Raw genomic sequence first — 23,354 nt, 5'->3', positions numbered from 1 at the left:
ATAATAATAATAATAATAATAATCAACTTTATTTGTATGCTGCCACCATCTCACCACTACAAAAGCACTCAGTGCGGGAATATAGTACAGCAAGTACATAAGCAAAATAGCACAATAGCAAACAACAAAGACAGACTCAATAAAATTAAAGTAACAACTTAAAATAAACAAAGGTAATACATCTCAAACTTTACACATAAGTTATTTAAAACTCTTTAAATTTTTGACTAAAATTTTGACTAAAATGACGTAACCATACCTGTGAAAGGCTGAGAACAAACTACTGGGACTCAGTAAGACAGGACCTTGAGGTAATACCGTCCCCCGCTCGTTGACCCAATGCAAATATCCTCGGGTCATATCTGCCATCCCTATAGCACGTGCTGAGCAGTACAGGAACTTATATCCATTTCTGTTTTAAGGAGAGAAAATGTACTGTTACTGGCATTGCCACCAAACATTCTACAAATGTTCTCGTAGTCAAACCATAAAGGACATGTGCATGTACATATTTCCAGCCAAATGTTAAAAATTTAACAGTGTGAGATGACTAAATTTTGGTAAAGGTAAAGGGGGGAAAATAAAATGACAATGGGTAGGCACAACTACAGTCAGCAAGCAGAAATGAAAACAAAATACCACCTGCCAATCTTTGACTTTAGTTTTCTCCACCTATTGACAGCTGATATAATCTTCAGTCAGCCTGATCCTCCCCATACAGAGATCAACTGAGCCATGCTAAAACATCTCCATTTTTTTCTCTCTTTATGAAAGAACATACAGTGGATACAAGCATTCTCAGAATTAAATGGCAATCGACTAATATACTCACTGGTTCACTTTATGGTACAATTTGGCAATGCCTTGATGTGTCCAGTCTTTGCCAAGAGTCGGCAAAATATGGCCTAACGTATCTGACCTAGAAGAAGATAAAAAAACAAAATGAGGCAAATGGACTGTAGGCTGTTAATATTTTTGCAATGGCTAACAATACAGGAGCACTCTGGAATGTAACTTTTTGCCACAGTCTAGCATGCCAATGTCAACCAAACACATGAGGCAGCATGAAGAAATAGTATGATCCCCATATTCACAGGACCAGTACCCACAGTTTAATTTACCCACATCTGTAAGCATTTTCTACATGTGATTTTTTTTTCATGTCAAGAGCGACTTGAGAAACTGCAAGTTGCTTCTGGTGTGAGAGAATTGGTCGTCTGCATGGATGTTGCCCAGGGGTGCCTAGATGTTTTGATGTTTTACCATCCTTGAGGGAAGCTTCTCTCATGTCCCCACATGGGGAGCCGAAATTGACAGAGGGAGCTCATCCGGGCTCTCCCTGGATTTGAACCTACGACCTGTCAGTCTTCAATGGCACAATGGGTTAAATCCTTGTGCAGGCAGAACTGCTGACCGAAAGGTCAGAAGTTCAAATCTGGGGAGCGAGGTGAGCTCCCGTCTGCCAGATCCAGCTTCCCATGTGGTGACATCAGAGAAGCCTCCCACAGGATGATAAATTATCCGGGCATCCCCTGGGCAATGTCCTTGCAGACGGCCAATTCTCACACCAGAAACAACTTGCAGTTTCTCAAGTCGCTCCTGACACAAAAAAAATTCTAAAAGTTCTAAAAATAGTTTCCAGAATAGAATGTTTTCATCCCCTCTCTTGTGAAAAACTCACCTTGTGATTGTGCCATCAATGTCAGATATAATGACCTTGTCATCCCAGTTCCACAAATAGATGGTGCCTTCACAACGACATGTTCCTTGATACTGTGTTGTAACACTAAAGATTACATCATTGGGGCCACTCTTGAGGTTTAGACTTTTCTGTAAAAAACAAACAACAAAAAACATATGTTTACACAAAACAAATTCAGTGTTAAAGCTGCAGAGGGTGACAAATTATGTAGTTCAGAATACTCCAGTCTTACACATAGCCTTTTAAGGGAGAAGGTAAACTGCTTTAGTAACTGACAGACTCCTTTCAAGGACTTTGTCCATGAGCAAAGGACTCTATTCAGCATTTTGCAATTTTATAAGTAAAGCTTCCTGTTTTATAAAATTTCATTTTTCTAGTATCATTTTGAGGCAAAGGTGAAGGTGGAAAGTGGGGGTATTATCTCATAAATCAACAAACAGTAAATACTAAATGAACTTACAAGTTGTTCAGAACTGAGTCGAAGGCTCTTTTTGTAACCTACTCCAGATAACAGAGGATGGTGATTGGCATTTGTCATTAAAGTTCCAAGCGCTTGATTTGTCGTTCGATGTTCTTCATCGCTCGAAGAAGACTCATCTTTGATTCTGAAACATCACCCACAAAATGCATGAGCTCATTTTCTATAGTGGTCCATTGAAGGTGAGGTGCATAAATATAAATGTTATCACTTTGTCATTATTTATTCCACATAGTAGAATGGTATACCACCTTTACTCTAAGGCAGTGGTTCTCAACATGTGAGTGTTTTGGTCTACAACTCCCAGAAATATCAGCCAGTTTACCAGCTGTTAGGATTTCCGGGGGCTGAAGGCCAAAACATCTGGCGACTCACAGGTTGAGAACCATTGATCTAAGGTGATGAGGGCTGCATGCAAAATACCCATCTCATAACAACTCTATGTGGTAAGTTTGTCTGCAGCATAATGACAGGCCCAAAGCCACTTGGTGAGATTCATGGCTGTCTAGGGATTTGAGCACAAGTCACTGTGGTTCTAGTTTGACATTACAATCATTATATCAAACTATCTCTCAATCATATTAATCACAATGTAAATTCAAATATTCACTCTTATACACCTTTGATGGTTCACAAGTCAACCATTATGAATTTTCTCCCATTAATAGCATAGCAATTGGTCTTTTAAGGTAAATTCTTTGAATTAGCTTATTGGCAAAATTCAGTCAACAATGACTAGATAACTTTGCCATTCATGCCTAGCATATAATTTGTTTTCGGATAAACAAGAATGTAATGTATTTAGAGTTAACAGCATTATTTACTGGAATCTAGGAAAACAATCCTGGAATTTGCTATTTCAAAGAAGGAAGGAAAGAAAAGAGAAGGGGAAAGGAAAGGAAAATATTGCTTCTCTTTTACTACATACAGTGCCGGATTTAGGATAAATGAGGTCCTGTTCTAGTTAAGTTATGAGGCCCCTTCCTTTGGCCCCTAAAGTAGGTAGGCTCAGTAGGCCTACGGTGCCTGTTTTGTGGCACACTCCCTTAGACTATCAACTCTTATCATTATATCTGGAAACACTATGAAACAGAAAGCCTTCAATTTTAGAATTGTACCACATAAGCAAAATCCATCGTAAAAAAATCATTAAGCAGATCTGAGCACAATGGTAAATCTGAAACTGGTTGCATACTTATATTTGTCTTGTCATACAGTTTGGTTTGTAAACAATGTGTAGAAATAAGCTCCAATATTGCTAATCTCTTTGAGGCATAACCACACACCAGCAGTAAAACTGGGGTGCCTCTTGATTTTACTGAGAAAATGTATGAATACAGAGAGACAGATATTGTAGATCTACACACACTCTGGACATTTTTCCAACTCCAGATAGCTAGGGGCCCTTCCACACAGCCATATAACCCAGAATATCAAGGCAGAAAACCCTACAATATCTGCTTTGAATGGGATATCTGAGTCTACACTGTCATATATTCTGGTTCGAAGCAAAAAATGTGGGATTTTATTTAACTGTGTGGAAGGGGCCTAAGCCTTCTTAACACCCTTCTATGGTAAGCTTTTCGGCCTTTCCAATAATGTCACAGCATGTTGCACTAGAACACAAACCCTATTTTTTTAAATAGAGCTTGCTTCACCTTCGTAATGATGAGAATCTCTTAATGATCCTGAATGACATATAAACCTTGATCCTTAAATTAATGTTTCTGGACTGAGTGGAAATGCCCCATCACAAGTAGCTACATGATTGTTCTTTTACATTGATGTCCAAAGCCCTGCTGCCGCAATTATCTTGTCTCACCCATAACCATTGCCTCTTTTAAGTCTAATGAAAGAATTAGTAATAGTTGGCAATTTAGAAGTTGTGGACAAAAATCAAGGTTTAGATGTCTAAGGAATTCACAGCCATTCATTTCTTAGCCAACAAACTGCACAGGGTTTTTTGCAAATCAAATTCTACAGCATTTCACAAAGGTAGAATTGCTGATACCTGTCTACGATGTCCAACTCTTCATTTCCACCCAGACCTTGTGCAGGCTTTGATTCCTACAGGGAAAGTACAAGAACATGAATATGAATGAAAATCCAACTGTTTCTGCAAATTAGAGCCACAGGCACAGTACAACTGTCTCAGTGCAATAAAAGGAAGATACTGCAATGCACTGTCTCCCCCTACTTTCAGGAATGAGTATAGCTGCAGAACAAATCCATCAGGACTCTTCTCATTGTGGGCCAAAATACAACATTACGCCAGCAGGATTCTAACTTCCCTTTTCATCTTTCTTCCCTGCAAGCCACAATATCACCCACAAGGGCATCCAACCCTCTGGAGCAATTTAGGAGGTGCATAGGGCAGTACATTTGCAGGAAGACATTGGTTATTATATGTTTTTAGTGGTTTTTGTGTTGTATTGATTTTATAATGCTGTTTTAAATGTTTTAGTCGTATATTGTGGGTTGTTATGGCATCGAATTGCTGCCAATTTGTAAGCCGCCTTGAGTCGCCTTCGGGCTTGAGAAAGGCAGGATATAAATGTCGTAAATAATAAATAAATAAATACATTCAACCTGCCAGCAGAGACTATTATATTTTATCAGTGTGTTTTAACTGTGCTCTGCCATGAATCATGGGGAGAGGCAGCTAACAAATCATCAGCATTATTTGATACACAACAAGATTAGTACACAGTAAACAAGATCACTCTGCCAGCTTTTGTATTAAATCACAAGTCGGACACTTCCCAAGTGTCTAGGACTGTGTGATGTATCAGCAAATAATGCGTGCATATCCAAGTAGGGTGGCCTTTTGCAGCTGACAGATGGTAATTTTGTCTGCACTGATTGTTTTTAAGTGCAGGCCAAGGTCTTTAGGCACTGCACCCAGTGTGCTAATCACCAATGGGACCACCTTGACTGGCTTATTTGCTGGTGGAAAAACACCACTATGCCTTATGTGTCCTAGCATTAGCATATTACACTGCTTCAGTGTTCACAAGCTATCTACCTTAAACAGGGATATGCCCACCACCATCAAGCCTTCCCATAAAGTTTTTCAGGGGCATTTTGGGGTAGATATTGCTCTTGTAAGATGGAATTTTGCCCTAGAATAGCATGGCAACTTTTCTGTTCTTAGACAGCAGGCACACACACAGTACTGCAGAAAAGAGTGCAAAGAACTTCGTATATAATTTCAGTTTTCATTAAAATGTCCTTCAAAACCTGCCAGCAACACCCACAAAAATGCCATGAAAAAATCAATGGCATTTTAACTAAGCTTCAGTGCTTTGTGTAATTCCTCCTCACAATGAGCTAGCTAGTCAATTGAGCAAAATAGCAAAAAATGCAAGATTAGCCATGCATAAAAATGCAGATTTGCATAAGTATGTACACATTTCAGAATTCTTTTTTAATGCCAAATTTGAACTGCCTGTACACCAAGTGAGATACATTAGCCTTATCTACATAGCGTACACACAGCTCCAAATACAGTCAGTCTCACCTGGAAGGAAAGCTCAGTTTATCTCATTTCCAAACTTACCTCTTTGATAGAGCTATTCCTCCCTCGCCATGAAAACCACCATCTTCCACCTTTTTTGGGCATCTTATCCCTCATTATAGAATCCACAGTGGCCTGTGATAAATGGATGGTAACATAAATAATGGAACAGAACAAAAAAAGATAATCTAATTCATGCAAACAGAAGTTTGAAAACGCACAAGCAAAACCACACAACAATTTAAACTCAGGCAAAGAGAAGCCAAAGCAAACATACTAGCTGTGGACCACAAATCTTGTCAAAGCAAAACCTAATGGTATCCAGAATTATGTAGAAATAACTTAAACAAGAACACTTAGGAAATTTGAAAAGAAAGATAGAAAATAATAATGGGAACAAAAAAAGCATAAGAAGACATTAGTATAATGTTTAGGAGAGTGGGGAGAAAGAAGTCTCTACTTCTCGGCTCTTTTAGTAAAAATCATAAAAGGGTTTTTGTTGGTAAGGAACACAAGTGGGCAAGATGTCCTTGCTTAAATCATAATGAAACTTTGCAGGATGGCCTAGTCAGTGCCTCTTAAAAACTAGTCGGCGGTGAGAATAGATGAAATAACACAATAGAACTGACTTTCAACTTTTGTATGATTTTCAGTGTTCAGCCTAATTGCCTTCCAGTCTGATCTTGGAAGCTAAGCAGGGCCATTCTTGGCTAGTACTTGGCTGGGAAGTCACCAACAAATAAGTGCTCCAGGTTATATTTCAGAAGCAGGAACTCACAAAATAACCTCTGAGTATTCCTTGCCTAAGAAAACCTATGGAATTACTTTCCATAAGTAAACAGGCGATGTAAAGGCACATCGACACACAGCATTTTTACCAGACACTTGTTGATGAAGAAAAAAAGAGGTCTGTTTCCACAGGTTTGCCAATGAACATGAACATTTGTAAATAAATATATCATTTCATTCCGACAAAAACAAATACAAACATTGTGCATTCGGAATATTCACTTTAGTGTGTCCCTCCATTTAATCTTCCATTGTTAAATTTAACTTATGAGAGCATAAAAGGTAAAGGTTTCCTCTGACATTAAGTCTAGTCTTGTCTGACTCTGGGAGTTGGTGCTCATCTCCATTTTTAAGCTGAAGAGCTGGCGTTGTCCGTAGACACCTCCAAGGTCATGTGGCTGGCATGACTGTATGGATCACCCTAACCTTCCCACCAGAGTGGTACCTATTGATCTACTCACATTTGCATGTTTTCGAACTGCTAGATCGGCAGAAGCTGGGGCTGACAGCAGGAGCTCACGCAACTCCCTGAATTCGAACTTGTGACCTTCAGTCAACAAGTTCAGCAGCTCAGCAGTTTAACCCACTGCGCTACCAGGGGCGCCATAGAGAACAAGCTCATATTAAGCAAACCGAACGTGGCAAATCTACATTCACCCCAACTCAACAATAGCAAGATTTTGTGGTCAGGAAGCAACAGGGCTACATTGTCCTACAGAATAATTTAGCACAATTCAATCCGGAATTCTGAGAAGCAAAACCTTGGTGGAGAAAATAAAGTGGAATGAGCCATTGATTTTTTCCCCCAATAGTATCAAATGCCTACGGCCATTTTCCATTTCTTGTTTAAATAATGTACCTGTCCTTCTTTCTCAAAAAGGTTTCTTTGGTCAATCTCACCTTTGGCAAAGGTTTCTGAAAAGCCTGCATTGCCAACAGGAGGGGAGCCGCTGTTGTCCAGTTGTAGTATCTAGAAGGTCAGAAAAGTTTATACACCATCATTAAAATCTGCAAAATATTACTATGTCTTGGACTGCATCACCAAATATTTATAATGCAGATGAGTAGGTACAAAGACATTCCACCAAGCCCACCATGGACGTTTAATAATTGAGAACAAGATTAAGAGTGTCCCAGAAATTCAATCTTTTGTCAGACTTCCACTACAGCTGCCAACATTAAAATCTCATTAAGAATGCTTGGATGCTACTTCTGGCAAAATACACACTTTTCTTCCTGCCAAGATTTACTTACTTGCTTCCAATCTTCACCACAAGGTTAGGGTCATCAATGATAGCGGGATTGTCTACAAACTGCTGATATGTCACTTCTTGTTCTAAAAACCTCTCTGGAGGACAAACAAAATGAAAATACACATAAACTGTGATGAATTGGCCAAGATAATGCTGAAATATGCAGTTGATGCCCCTTCTACACTGCCAGATAAATCCAGATTATTGCTTTGAACTGGATTATATGGCAGTGTAAACACAAAGAATCCAGTCCAAAGCAGATGATATGGATTATCTACTATGATAGTCTGGGGGCCCTTCCGCACAGCTGAATAAAATCCCGCACGATCTGCTTTGAACTGAGATAGATGGCAGTGTGGACTCAGATAACCCAGTTCAAAGCAGATATTGTGAATTATTCTGCCTTGATATTCTGGGTTATAAGGCTATGTGAAAGGGCCCTGAATCAGTACCAAACTTTCACTACTACTGGAATAGAAGCAAGCAAAGGAATTAAAGGGGCACCACAATGCAACTGTTACATAACTTGCAGCATCTCAACCCTGAAGGCAAATATAAATCTGAAATAATATAGTCATCCCTCCACATTTGCCTGTGATCCTAACCCACACAAAAGTGGAGGGCCAACTATATGTTACAGCTTGTCAGATAACTAAGGAATCCCTTCTTTATTTCTAGACAGGGAGGAAAGAAGAAGAGGGTTATCAGGTCCCTAATAAGTTACTCTGCTGTACACTTATGAGGAGGGTCGTTTGTTAATAAGCCCATTCGCCCAACAACACACACATACAATTATGACAGTAGCTTTCAGTTTTCCTCTAAATGGTCAAAAAGGATTGTCTACTGGGCCTATTTTAATCCAAAGCAAATAACTTCCCTATTTGGCAGTCACACATAGGCAGGAGGAAACAGTTGGGAACCACAAGCATTCCTGGTTTTGGGATTTAACATTTCACAACGTTTGAAAGTACTAAACAAAAAAGTTTTTGAAAACATATTTACGGACATTTTCCCCTGATTGGAATGTGATAAGTAAATGATAATGAACTTCTGAAAATAATTGAAGCAGGACAGAAAGGGCCATGGTGCTGAAGACATTTGGGCCAAGAGTCTCCGGGTGTGAATTGTTTTCTGTTGTTTTCTGCCAGCCATTTTTGGTATTACAACCAAAAGTAATTGGCACTGGAAGCAAATAATCTTGGGGGACAAACTAAACTAGGGGTGCTTCTACACTGTAGAATTACTGCAGTTTGGCACCGCTTTGTCATAGCTCAATGGTATGGAATCATGGGAGCTGCAGTTTTAGCAAGTTCTTTCACTTTCTCTGCTCATATCTCACCAAACTACAAATATAAGGACTGCATTGCATTGAGCCACGGTAGTTAAAGTGGTGGCAAACTGCGCGAATTCTACAGTGCAGATGCACCATTAGACTGCATAAAACAGAGTGCCGCCTTCAGAAAAGAGTAAAAATTGGCCACATCGGGGCAGGTTGATACAACACAATGCAGAGAATTGCTTAGAGTGGGTTGTGTTCCACTCCAATTCTGCTCCCAGTCAGCTATCCATGTTTCAAATTTTGCTTTATCTTTAGAGAACAGACTGAATGTCAATCCTCCCTGTCATATCTCTGAACAGAATGTGCATGGGAACATTCCCGAAAGGCTGGAAAACAATGCAACAATCTACATTAATATCTTTTTTTCTTAGAGCAAACAATGAATGATCCTTGACACACGAGCAACAAAATGTCCTGTGAGAAATTACAGACTAATATATTTGTCATAACATGTGCTTTCATTTTTATTTTTCCTGTGGCATGCTCTGCCATGCCTTACCATATCATAGCCACAAGAGGTCAGTGTATAGTTTCCCAGAAAAGATCTGAGCATTTCTCAAATAAACATGGCATGATGACTGACACATTAAGAATTGCAGTTCGGTTGCACACCTTTAGAAATTTCTTTGTTGTCTCCAAGTCCTCCACAGAGTGAAATGGCAATGGATGGCAAGTCTCTTATTCCGTCAGAGGTACTTTCGACACCACTATCAACGCCTGAGCTTCCAACTGATTGAGGGGACTGATTTGTTGAGCGGGATCCATTGTCATGCATGTTCTTCAAGTGGGCAATATTTTCACCACTAAAGAAAAAAAGAACACTTAATTGCATTTCCTGCAGTTTTCCCTCTGACATATTCACATTCCTAGTCACTTCATATAGATGCTCTAATAGCTGATATGTTGAGATTTTTTTTTATAGCAGCCTTTTCCATCCTGGTGTTTCCCAGACACTTGGGGCAACCATATTCCTGACTACTAACTATGCTGGATAGAGCTGATGGGAGATGGAGTCCACAACATTTGAAAACTATGAGGTTGAGAAAATCTGCTTTACAGTATCCTGCATTTAAAGTATTCACACTCCACAATTATGGTGCTGTTATTCTCCATTAACTGCTATGGTAAAATTGGTGTTTTCTGATTTTGGTTAAATTTTGTGTATATTTTATGTATTTTATTTTGCCTTGTAAGCCGCCCAAGTCCTTTTGGGGAGATGGGACAGGAAATTATTATTATTATTACTACTACTACTACTACTACGGCTTCATTCCTGTGCCAGCACGACTGGAGACCGACAGGTCACAGGTTCGAATTCTGGGGAGAGTGTGGATGAGCTCTCTCTATCAGGTCCAGTTCCTCATGCGGGGACATGAGAAAAAAGCATGGATGGTAAAAACATCAAAACATCCAGGTGTCATCTGGGCAACGTCCTTGCAAACGGCCAATTCTCACACACCAGAAGTGACTTGCAGTTTCTCAAGTCGCTCCTGACACAACAAAAAAAATCCTTGTATTTACAAGAGCTCTCTAAAGTCCCTTCCACACAGCTGAATAAAATTATATGCTTTGAACTGGACTATATGGAATTGGGGACTCAGATAACCCAGTTCAAAGCCGATATCATGGGATTTTCTGCCTTGATATTCTGGGTTATATGTGGACTGTGTGGAAGGGCTCTGAGTGACGAATGATAGGACTCTATAGCCCCTATCCCTAGTGGTGCAGTGGGTTAAACCGCTGAGCTGCTGAACTTGCTGACTGAAAGGTTGGCGGTTTGAATCCGGGGAGCGGGGTGAGCTCCCACTGTTTGGCCCAGCTTCTGTCAATCTAGTAGTTTAACAACATGCAAATGCGAGTAGATCAATAGGTACCGCCTTGACGAGAATATAACAGTGCTCTGTGTAGTCATGCCAGCCACATGACCTTGGAAGTGTCTACGGACAATGCCGGCTCTTTGGCTTAGAAATGGAGATGAGTACCAACCCCAAGAGTTGGACACGACTCGACAATGTCTGGGGGAACCTTTACCTTTATTTTATAGGATGAAAGTGAAGCAGATTAAATGGAATAAGAGTGCAATAATTCTGCAGTGTGAATGTAGCTAATGGCATTTAGATTCACTCTGAAGCTTCTGGTATTTCCACTGATCAAGACTGGACAGCATAAATTCTATTACACCCTCAAATCTCCTTTGGATATTTCATAAGCTCATATGCCTAGACATTCATTTATCCATTAAACGTGCAATATTCATAGACAATATGACTACGGATGTAAACCTGAAAATGTGATGCTCAGTAATTCTTATGTACTCGGCATCACAATGTTAATTGAGGACATTAAAAACAATGCTTAATGTTGTTAACGTCCTTCATGACCAATAAGTTGCCCATTGTTAACCTGTTTCTTTTGTTTGCCAATTTGCAACTTCTACTGTATTCTCTTAACAAATGAAGGTTGAAAACATTAGGAAAAATAAAATCGAAACATTTAGTTCTTGCTGATTCAAGGCAACCCATTGTGTCAGTTTACACAACTCCAAGAAAATACATTACAGATACACAGATTTCTATAATTGGGCACAACATCCTGCAGCGGGAGGAAATCTGAACTTTAAGTTGTCAGCGGCAGTACGGGGGGGGGGGGGGGAGAGCACATACATGTCATGTTTGGTCAACAGGCAATAACACTGTAAGTGCTAATAATAGCATACATACTTTTTAGGAAAATAAAGTGCAGCAACCTCTGGCTCCATGTCTGTGAGGTCATCCAAATAAACACCATCCGCACCAAGATGTCGGTTCCGCTTATCTGTGGAATGCACAAACAACGTTAATATAGTGTCATCAATCCCAGTGGTAATTCCCCTGTCCCCGAAAAGGAAATGTGTTGATTTATTGCATGTTGCCTTTCTCCCAAAGTTATACCCAAAGAAGCTTGCAGATTATCATGGATTCTTCTAAAAAGTCCAATTTGCAATGTTAATAAAAGGAGCCCTGGATGGCCCATTGGCTAAACCCTTGTACCAGCAAGACTGCTGACCGACAAGTCTGCAGTTCAAATCTCGGGAGAGCAGGCTGAGCTCCCTCTGTCAGCTCCAGATTTCCATGCGGGGACATGAGAGAAGCCTCCCAGAAAAATGGTAAAACATCAAACATCTGGGTGTCCCATGGGCAACATCCTTGCAGACGGCCAATTCTCTCACACCAGAAGCAACTTGCAGTTTCTCAAGTCGCTCCTGACACAAAAAAGATCTACTGAAAAAATTGTATAGGAATTTATTTACAATATTTATATGTATTGCTGTATTTAATATCCTGCCTTTCTCACAGTGAGAACCAACATGATGTACTGATCTTAGTAGATTCCAGAATATGACAACACTAGAAGGATCAACCCCTTCATCAAATGGGTCAAGCAGGAGATGCACAATTGTATTTGAGATTATGACTCTTTCAAACAGCCCAGTCACAAAGCAAGCAAGCATTAAAAAACAGCTTGTAAAGCGGAGTGGCGTGCACACACATGCCTACATCAGGAGGATATGTGGAAACTCCTACTTCCTCGAATGTGGTAAAAAGTAGTTTGCAGAGGTGATGGCAAAGAGAAATGCCTTCATTCAGCAACACATTTTCATTTTCACTCTTCCTATGTGGGTAAATCAGTGATACTAAGTAGTGACTGATAAGGAAAATGAGACAGGAGTTCTCAGATTGTGCTTCAGAGGCTGAATGACAACCATAGAGCCGAAATGGCTGTCAAAGGCGAGCATGCCTGGCTTTGATGGTGTAAGGGAGAAAGCCAGCTCTTGGGATGAGAAGCTCAAGCCAGCATTTGAGTGAAATAGTTGGTGACATCAGGAGGTATGGCCACATAGACCTAACCTACTGGCCTTAAGAACCAGTCCAACCCAGCCTCACAATGCTGTAGCGATTATCAATCATCCAGGTAAAGGATATGACCTAGAAAGATCTGCATCTGGAGGTTTGCTGTGGCTAAAGCTGGTTTGCAACCCACGTTCAATCGGAAAAAGAAACTTTCCTCTCTTCCTTTTCTCTCTCTCTGAAGTGCCAGATTCATGTTCCTGATTGATATGACACAAACTCCTTTCTCTCAGCACTTAGGTCTGTTTGAGTCTCCAATTACAAACTGTTTCAGTTTCATAATCCCAGAGTATGTGTATACATCTTAATTGTGCAGAACAAAGCCACCCATACCTTTTTTCCTGGAGGGAGAGTCTGTTTTGCTCACTGGGTGCATCGTGCACGTCGCAGCCTGTTTTACTTCTTCGCTTGCAGGGAGCGGAGGAGCAGCTGCCCCTAAAGTGTCTACATCTGGCTCCTGAATCTCAGACACAGCTGCCCTCCGGTGTTCAATTTCATCCAGAGCTATCACTGTACTATCCTGCGAAAGGACAGGCAAGGCAGATGTACTTGGAAGATCTTCCGAATTGTTACTCGGAATGGTTCGGAAGTGCGTGCTTTCAGAAGGACACACATTCACTGTCGTGCTGGATTCTTTTGGCTTGAGCGAAGCAGAAGTCTAGAAAGGGAGAAATCAAACATACCCTTGGGATTAACAATAGGTTCAGAGGACATGGTCAAGCTAGAAAAGTGCCACTGAAAGATGCTTTTAGGTCACATTATACTACTGTTATTAAGTGCAAAGGTTCTGACCGAGATATATGAGGGCCTACTTTGTGAAAACTAATAGAGTTTTGTTTTGGTCAGTGCATGAATGGGAGGCTGCCTTGGAGTCCCCATATGTTTTGTCTTGGTAGAAGAAAGGTGGGGTGTAAATTTAATATTTCTGTGACTGTGTCTACCTTGTGACACCGATTCAGATTTCTGACCAAAAAAAAGTTTTGGAAGGGTTGCAGGAGCCACAAAATCTTAGCGTTCATGCAAATTTATTTATTTATTTATTTACTTTATTTATATACCGCTTTTCTCATCCCTCAGGCGACTCAAAGCGGTTATGACTAGCTTTGGGGACCTCGCTGAATTATTTGGGGGAAAAAGCATTGTTTGTTTTCGGATGTTAGATGATATCAGTTTGGCAGTTTCTAGCTCTATTTCTTAAAAGAAGAAAAAACAGTCCTGTTTTTTATGAATGCTCCCATTAGAAAAGGCATGCAAGTCCCATCAACTGTGCCAAGTTTGGTCCAGATTCATTGTTGGTTAGGTTCACAGTGTTCTCTGGATGTAGTTGAACTACAACTTCTATAAATCATGTTGAATTTTGCCCAAATCTCTTGTTCAGTTGCTGATCAATTCCTCTGTTTGCCATGTGCCACAGGAAAGGGTAGGAAAGGGTTAAGGGAGAGGCAATGGGCAGGGTCATGCAAATTCCACACCAATGGAGGGAGTAAGGAACCCTGGGATGTCAATTCTGGAGAAAAAACTGAAAATCTAGGAGGAAATTGTCCCTGTATGAAAGCCTTCACTTGGGTCGGGGGGCAGTATGAAGTTTGTCATTGTCAGGGGTTGGGCTACATGTTTATGGTGCTCACTATAACCTGCAATGTCACTGGAGTGCTTTTAGTGGCTTCCCAGCACTGTGGGTTATAACTGTTTGTGGAGGTGGGTGGCTGTGTGTAAGTGGACACCTCCACATACACACAGATAGTCATGCTGAAGTACAGGACAAGAATCTCTCATCATCAACAAGTGTCTGCTCATTTTTACAGTGTTCATTAACAAGGAGATCAATGGCACCAAGGGGATATATTTTATTTTATTTTATTTTATTTTATTTTATTTTATTTACATCCTGTCTTTCTCTCAATGTTGCCCCAAGGCCGTTGTAGCTGTATAAATGTTACAGCATTGGCAGGATCCAAAACAAACTTGAGTAGATTTCTTAAAAGTGTGCAAAACGATTTTTTTTACAAACTGAGTAACCTGCAGGACAGTCCATAACAGAGAACTCAGCTGATAACCATGCCAAAAGCAACTCAATTTTGAGCAAATGGGCAAAAATGTACTCTGCCAGCTCTCACAACCCTTTTCAAACACTTTAATCTCCTTTCGTCTCCAGCAGGTAACTGTCCAGCCTCTTTTTCAATGGGTCTACTGTACTTGAGACTAGCAATTGGATGTAAACACATAGTTTGAAATGATCATGTTTGGACAAACCGTACTTTCTCTTTGTTTACACAAAATGATAAGCTGAAAATAGGGGTGCAATGAGAACAGATACTTGTGACCTCTTCATGGATACTAGTCAGGAGGGAAAGATTAGAGCAGTGGTTCTCAACCTGTAGGTCCCCAGGTGTTTTGGCCTACAACTCCCAGAAATCCCAGCCAGTTTACCAGCTGTTAGAATTTATGGGAGTTGAAGACCAAAACATCTGGGGACCCACAGGCTGAGAACCACTGGATGAGAGCAAGAAATGCAGAAGCACATGATTTGTGAACACAAAACTAGGGCCAGCCTGGGGAATTTTTGCTCTTCCAGATATTTCTAAAGTTCAGTTCTCATCAGCATTAGGCCCCTTACACACAGATATATAAAATCCCATCTTATCTGCTTTGAACTGGATTATATGGCAGTGTGGACACAGGTAACTCGGTTCAAAGCAGATATTGTGAATTGATATTCTGAGTTATATGTCTGTGTTGAAGGGCTCTTAGATAGACCGCTCAACTGCAAGTCTAGAGTCATTTCATTGTATTAAGTTATGGTTAAACAATAAGCATATGTCAAATTTTCCCTAAATCTGATTTGAAACTTCATTTGCTTGTTTATTTATTTATTTATTTGCTTTATTTTTTTTTGTTTCGCCTTTCTCCTAATATAAGGATTCAAAATGGCTAACAGAAAACATGATATAATGCAGTTAAAATAGGGAAAATGCATTCAAATATGAGTATAAGAACAAACAAAAAACCTTTTGTGTCATGGAGAGTAAAAAAGTTATAATGCCATTAAAACTGCATTTTAAAATTACACAGCTATCCAAAATCCCACTTACATCATACCCAACAGACTGCTTCTCATCATTCCATCGTGTTCTGTCTGGAAAAGGTTTGTGTACATTGAACCATCCGAAAGCGAAAGTATCACTATCTCAGACACCCAACTGAATGTTTCTAGAATATTTCACATTTAAGAATTCCAGATAAGGGATGCTCAACTTGTATTTTATCACTTTCATTTTGTCCTGTTCTCTTACCTTTGTGGCTTGAGGTAGTTCTCCCCAGTCCCAATGCATTTGGGGGTCACTCTTCAGAATACCTCTTTCCGAAGACTTGTTGATTAGTTCTGAATCACTTTTAGGAGTGGGAGGCCGGGACCCTGAGGGGCTGCAAAAAGGAGGGAGAAGAAAAGAAAGGCAATGAGAAAAGGTATGAGAAAAGAGGAGAAATGTAAATGTACCTCTTCAGTCCAATTTGATGCACACTCCCATTATAGTGCTAGTATCAAAGTGAACCTAAACATGCAAAATGCACTTCTTAGCTAATAACATAATAATGATAGCTATAACAAGATAAAGGCCTTTGCCAAGAGAGGCTAGATGTCAAACACCATGAGATTCAGATCCTCAGAACTCCAAAATTAATGTCAGAATCCCTAAAATAACTTCCAGCTATCCTGAATTGCCCAACAGCAAGGTGGCATCTGCAATCATTTTTCCACAGCACACATCAATTGCATAAATGTGAAGAGCTGGAATGTGTCCAGAGGAGGGTGACTAAAATGATCAAGCCCTATGAGGAATGGCTTAAAGAGCTGGGCATATTTAGCCTGCAGGAGAGAAGGCTGAGAGGAGACATGATGGCCATGTATAAATATGTGAGGGAAGGAGGAAGCAGGCTTGTTTTCTGCTGCCTTGGAGACTAGGATGTGGAACAATGGCTTCAAACTACAGGAAAGGAGATTCCACCTGAACATTAGGAAGAACTTCCTAACTGTAAGGAGAGTTGCTCTCTGCCCTGGAGTGTGGTGGAGGCTCCTTCTTCGCAGGCTGTTAAGCAGAGGCTGGATGTCATCTGTCAGGGGTGCTTTGAATGCGATTTTCCTGCTTCTTGGCAGAATGGGGTTGGACTGGATAGCCCACAAGGTGTCTTCCAACTCTATGATGCTATGAAATTGTATAGCTGTAGTAAGCCTAGTCTTTGTTGCCAAGTTCAGAGTTCCTATTCTTAACATCATGACCAAACGATAACTGCTGTCCACTGGAAAAGAAGTCATTCATTTGTATTTAATATGGCTTTCTAGATAGTTTACTTTAGCCTGATGCTTGAAGACTTAGGATCTATAGCTGGAAATGGATTCGGGGAGTAAGTTTTAGTATTGCCTATCTGCTTGCGCAGTTCTCACAACTACTGCGATGTGAGATGGGCCAAGATTGAACAATTTGATTTCCTTTGTTTTCTGCATCATATGAACCTTGGGATTCAGTCTTCCATTGAACTTGTTCTGGGCCGGGGTAGGTGATTGAGGAATAGGACAGTCTGGGTAGGATTAGTTGTTTAAGAACCCAATTCTGCCACTTTCTAAGAAGGAATACTGAGCCCATAACTAAAAGACTACAGTATTGTGTCTGCTGTAGACCACCAAAGCATAATTTAACAAAAACAGAGCTTATTTTAAAACAGAGACAGGTATCTAGTTGGAGGATCAAACTGCTCCAAACTTACAACCAGTTCCAGTCTCAGAGCAGTAGCTGAATTAGAATAACTACTTTTCGTTCTGCATGAACATTTTTAAAAATGAGAAACATTGGATGAATTGTCTGGTACTTTTGATCAGACAGGCATTCCTTCTGTTCTTGTGTGCGCTTCACAAAGGTAAAAATATACAAACTATGCAGAAGGGGATTTAGTGCAAATTATGGAAAATTTGACAATTCCTCCTCTGCTCCCTCTCATTGTCTCATAATGTGAAACCTGATTTTTTTTCCAAGGGATAAGAAAGTCTTCACCTGTCTAAATCAATCAAGAGAGCTAGTGTCATCCTGAACAAGTAGTTTACTGAGCTTTCTACCCTAGATATATATCCCTCCTCCAGGGAGGGCCCTGTTGGGAATTTGATTTCCCAGCAGCACTTGCATGGAGTGGGCATTGAAAAGTCTCTGAGTTTTGTAAAAACCTGTTCTGGATCTGGAAGGATTAAGAGCTCTCATTGTTTTATACAAGACTGGCATCTACTGATCAGAGTTTTGATATTGTAATCGCCGGTTGTGTCAATTCTCAGCCAATCAGAACATGGACACAACAAAGCCTTTTACTGGCTGAGAAACACAGAGAGAGAGAGAAGCTTCAACTCCCATCATGCTCCAAGAGGAACTCAAGAGACCTTTCAATGCCCACCCTATGCAAGTGCTGCTGGGAAATCATGTTCCCAGCAGGGCCCTCCCTGGAGGAGGACCTAGAGAAATATCCACTCCTGGAGAGGGATAAAAGTCACTGCAGGACCTTCTCCAGGGGCCCCTCAGCAAACCCCTGCTTCAGGTATAATGGAGACTTAACTCCATCCTCTCCAGTAACCGATAAATCTGGCTCTCTCTATCTGTTTTACCCAGCTTTTTAGTTCCCTCCTCCCTGTTCTGTTTTTGGGAGATTACACGAAACGCACCACCGAATATTACAAATCACTTTCGGCCCAAGCCTACTGCTTACTCATTAAGTAGAAATGATGCCGTTTATAAAAAAAAAAAATCACTCTTTAAAAAGGTAAAGATTTCCCCTTGACATGAAGTCTAGTTGAGTCGGACTCTGGGAGGTGGTGCTCATCTCTATTTCTAAGCCAAAGAGCCGGAATTGTCCGTAGACACCTCCAAGGTCATGTAGCCAGCATGACTACATGGCACCGTTAACTTCCTGCCGAAGTAGTACCTATTGGTCTAATCACATTTGCATGTTTTCAAACTGCTGGGTTGGCAGAAGCTGGGGCTAACAGTGGGAGCTCACCCTGCTCCACATATTCAAACTGCTGACTTTTCAGTCTGCAAGTTCAGCAGCTCAGTGGTTTAACCCGCTGCGCCACCGGGGGCTCTGTTTCACTCTTAGAGGCTTTGTTAACTGAAATATGTCTATGTCTGTATATGTATTCTTTGCAATAACAATAAGGGGTGGAAGGACACAACTTTTTCAGAGTTCTTGTGTAAATTTACAGACAAGTGCCATCTTCTGAAGGGGCCAAAGATGTCTTTCTCTGAGATTTCAAGGACTGCGATCTAGAAATGATAGCTTTACAAAAATCAACACCAAGAAACCTATTGCTATCTTTTAAATCAGAGACAGTGAACCAAAAGACTCTACAGAAGGGAAATTATGAACCTATAAATGTATGGAGGAAGTGAAAAAGGAAACACAAGAGACAGCTACAAGTTGTTTAAGAAAAGAGACATTCTTCCCGCCTACAGATTTTCCCACGCAGTTAAATAAGCATAAAGGTCAGCAATTCAAATGAGTGGGAGAAAATGCTTTGATAAAAGGGACTGGAGGATGGTAAAGCTCTTTCTATCCATCTAGCCCACTAAACTTACTGTCGCCATCTCCAGTTAAAAGGGACATCTCCATCATACTATTTTCTTATTGATATTGTGCCTTCCACAAAAAATGTATTCAAGCCAATTAATAATACAATCAATCTTCCTTCCACCTTCTGTCCATAAGCTATCTAAAATGCCGAAGGCTTGTCTGAACGAAAATATGCATTTAACACATAAAGACATTAATCAATCAATCAATTAATTAAAGACTTGTTTGATTGATTGATTACATCTTTGCCTGATAACAAAGAGACAAGAGAAAGAGGAAACACTTTTTTTGCATCTGATGAAAACAGTCAAGATCTGGTTCTCAGAAAGTGAGATTTAGCCCTTAGCTGTTAATTCCTTAACGTATAATAGAGCATTTTTCCCCCAATCAGTTGAACAACTTGCTAATTCCTTGCTAGCTTAGGAAATCTTAGGAAAGATGAAACAAAAAGAACAGATTTTCCCTCCATGCACAAAAGTACAGTACAGGTAGTCCCAGAATTACAAAAATCTGACTTACAAACAACTCTTAGTTAAGAACGGGGGTGAGACAACAAGAAGTGAGAGAAATCTACCCTTCAGAAAGGAAATTCACTTCTGAAAGAGTTATCATGAGGAAAAAGGTCTCAATTGAAGATTTATCACCAATCCTTGTTTCTACAAGCCATTTTTTTTTCAAAATCCAAGTCTCTCAGGGACAGAAAATGAAGTGAAATCTTCTGAACAGGGACACAGAGAGCAAAACAAATGCCACAGGGGCGTTAAAGGTAAAGGTTTCCCCATGACATTAAGTCTAGTCGTGTCCGACTCTGGGGGTTGGTGCTCATCTCCATTTCTAAGCCAAAGAGCAAGAGTTGTCCATAGATGCCTCCAAGATCATGTGGCCAGCATGACTGCATGGAGCACTGTTACCTTCCCGCAGAAGAGGTACCTATTGATCTACTCACAGTTTGCATGTTTTCCAACTGCTAGGTTGGTAGAAGCTGGGGCTAACGATGGGAGCTCATCCTGTCCATGGAGTTGAACAGCCAACCTTCTGATCAACAAGTTCTGCAAGCTTAGTGGTTTAACCCGCTGTGCCACCATGGCCCCTTAACCCTTCCGTATCCTATCCTATCCAAAGCTCACTTGCTCACTCTATCTCTATCCCTCTCTTTTTTTCTCTCTTTCTCTTCCTCTATCTATCTCTCTCTATATATATATATTTGGCTGGAGTTACACTTAAAAACGTACCTGTTCTGACTTACATACAAATTCAACTTAAGAACAAACATGCAGAACCTATCTTGTTTGGAACTTGGGGATAACTGTATATAGGAGTTTCCTCCATTAGCTCTACGAAGGGAAGAACAACCAATGAGTTGTCTTCTGGGATTCTCTATTAAGATAATTCTCTCTTTGTCAAACGTAACGACTGGATTTTGTACAGCTGAGAAGCCTGAGGGAACTGGTTTCAATTCTCTCCTATGTTATTTACCCACAACCATGAACTGCTTTTAAACTAACGTTCACTGAAAAGCACTGTTGTCTTATTATTAGCCTGTCTGCTTTCTGTGTTTCATGAAAGATATCTTTATTCCTCCAGAATTCTGTCGAAATCGGCAAGAAGGAATAGATTTCGATCCGTTAACTTTCAACACAAGGCAGCTTTTCCTGACGGACGCTAAACTGCCAGCTAGTTTTGAAATGCAAAGACCCCTTTGGTTAAAAGTAGTAAAAAAAAAAAAACATTAGGTATGTCCTTGTATCTAGATCAGTGGTTTCCAGCCTTTTATCCTCCAGGTGTTTTGGGCTTCAACTTCCAGAAATCCCAGCCAGTTGACCAGCTGTTAGGAATTGTGGGAGCTGAAGTCTGGAAGACAAAAGGTTGGAAACCAATGATGTAGATTATCATACTGGGCTCTTTCACGCGGAGGCACAGCATGCAAATGCACACTCCAAAGCACACATTTGGATGCATGTGATCCATGCTTAAGCAGAGCTACCTTGGAAGGCCTAGGACCACCATATGGGCATCTAAGACAACAGTGCTTGCATGAAATCCTTGGCAACATGCAGGGAAGTAACTGATGGATCCATCCACACGGAGTCCACAAATATACCCCGGGTTTTACCACCATTCTGTTGTAGCCTGATCAGATTCTAAGTGTTCAGAAGATGAGGAAGGAGAGGCTGGGAGAGATTCAGAGGTCCCAGAGAGAAATGTTTTTGAATCTCCTGGCAGTTTCCAAGAGAATGGGGAAGGCGAGTTTCGTTCCCATGGGAACCTGCCAGAGGTGCAGTCTGAGGGAAATGGGGGAGACGAATGTTTGTCAAGCTTTAAAGAGATTGAGATGAGACAACAAGGCCTGCAATTAAGGACTCGCTTCCCCAGGCGACTTAGAAATAAAGAAAGCAGGTGCAAAAGTAATGACCTCATGGGAGGGATTTTGGCTTTTTAAAAGTGGTTCATGTTGGTATAATCTTTGTGAGAGCAATGCTGTGTTCAGGTGCAACGCTCTCAATATCATGGGCCTTGGAATTCATGTAACCAAGTTTTCAAGTAGTCCCTGTGTACTGGTCTTGTGAGGCATAGTTTTGTCTGCCTTGGATTTATATACCCTGTCTTTGAAAGGCATAGGTTTGCCTACCTTTAATAAATTCTTATATTGGATTGTCTAGATAGTGTGTGGTTTGTGGTGCAAAGAGGCTTCAATAATACTAATAATAATAATAATAATAACTACTAGTAGTAGTACTACTTTATTCTTATACCCCGCCACCATCTCCCCGAAGGGACTCGGGGCAGCTTACAAGGGGGCAAGCCCACGTTACAATAAAACAGCATTAAAATCAATCAAATAAAAACACAACACAATCACAAAACATCATATTAAAACAATAAGGCTGAGATAAAGTTCAAACCTGGGATCAGGCTCAAATAAGTGCAATGATTCTGAGATGGGGCCAGTGAAAAGTGCAGGATTCAAGTGAAGAGAGGCTGAGAAATACCCTTAGAAAGTGTCGAGAAACCAATAAGTGGCCAAGAATAAAGTGCATGGCTTAGAGTAGGAACGAGATAGTTCTCTGGTGAAACTGCCTAGTGCAACACTACCTAGTGCAAAACTGCCTAGTGCAACGCACTCCTCTTCAAGCTTCTCCTATCTGAATGGGAGCTCCATGGGTTGTAAACTAGGGTCTAACACCACTCCCCCTCAATTTGAAGCAATTGCAGGAAGAGTGACCGTAAAATACTCTTTGTTCCACAGAGATAGATCTAACAGCCATACTCTACAGGTAGTTTTAAAATAACGGACATATCATTTTCAAAGCAGTTTATTCCACAATGGTAGCATGTTATAATTACACAACAAATGGATTAATGAGTTATCAAGTTATAATAACTGTTCTGAGACAGAAACAAGTTGAAAAAATAACTCTGTAAATGAAGACTATCTAATTAGTTTCGTGTTGTTGGATTGCCATCTTTTGAATAATTGAGGCCAGGGGCTGTTTGTGCACTGGGAAATGCATAAAGAAGTAACCCTATGAAACTGAAGTGTTGTGTGGCTTCCGGGCTGTATGGTGTGTTCTAGCAGCATTTTATCATGACGCTTCACCTGCACTTTGTGGCCAGCATCTTCAGAGGATTTCTGAAGATGCCAGCCACAGATGCAGCTGAAATATCAGGAGAAAATGCTGCTATAACACGGCCATACAGCCTAGAAACCACACAATACTCCAGTGATTCCAGCTGTCAAAGCCTTCCACAATCCTTTGAAACTCTATCCCCACCCTTTCAAGC

The 23,354-nt window shown here is 40.6% G+C and overlaps 1 protein-coding gene across 3 annotated transcripts in view; it reads right to left on the bottom strand.

Annotated features, from left to right (window-relative positions):
• LPIN1 (lipin 1) overlaps positions 1–23,354 on the bottom strand; it is a 117,588-nt gene that overhangs the window by 9,345 nt on the left and 84,889 nt on the right. For 2 of the 3 annotated variants that reach the window (XM_060787473.2, XM_060787491.2), the window contains 12 exons: positions 16,259–16,388; positions 13,299–13,623; positions 11,799–11,892; positions 9,691–9,881; positions 7,741–7,834; positions 7,387–7,456; positions 5,740–5,832; positions 4,192–4,247; positions 2,163–2,307; positions 1,682–1,830; positions 833–919; positions 260–412 (listed from right to left, as the gene is read on the bottom strand). In XM_060787473.2, the coding sequence (XP_060643456.2) occupies positions 260–412; positions 833–919; positions 1,682–1,830; positions 2,163–2,307; positions 4,192–4,247; positions 5,740–5,832; positions 7,387–7,456; positions 7,741–7,834; positions 9,691–9,881; positions 11,799–11,892; positions 13,299–13,623; positions 16,259–16,388 (1,587 nt within the window). Of the gene's footprint in view, positions 1–259; positions 413–832; positions 920–1,681; positions 1,831–2,162; positions 2,308–4,191; positions 4,248–5,739; positions 5,833–5,974; positions 6,053–7,386; positions 7,457–7,740; positions 7,835–9,690; positions 9,882–11,798; positions 11,893–13,298; positions 13,624–16,258; positions 16,389–23,354 lie in introns of all 3 variants that reach the window. The other variant, XM_060787481.2, reaches the window with a different exon arrangement.

Source organism: Anolis sagrei, chromosome 1 (assembly GCF_037176765.1).
Source record: "Anolis sagrei isolate rAnoSag1 chromosome 1, rAnoSag1.mat, whole genome shotgun sequence".
NCBI classification, from domain to species: Eukaryota; Metazoa; Chordata; class Lepidosauria; order Squamata; family Dactyloidae; genus Anolis; species Anolis sagrei.
The sequence above is the reverse complement of the archived record's forward strand: the minus strand, read 5'-3'. Positions and strand labels throughout refer to the sequence as shown.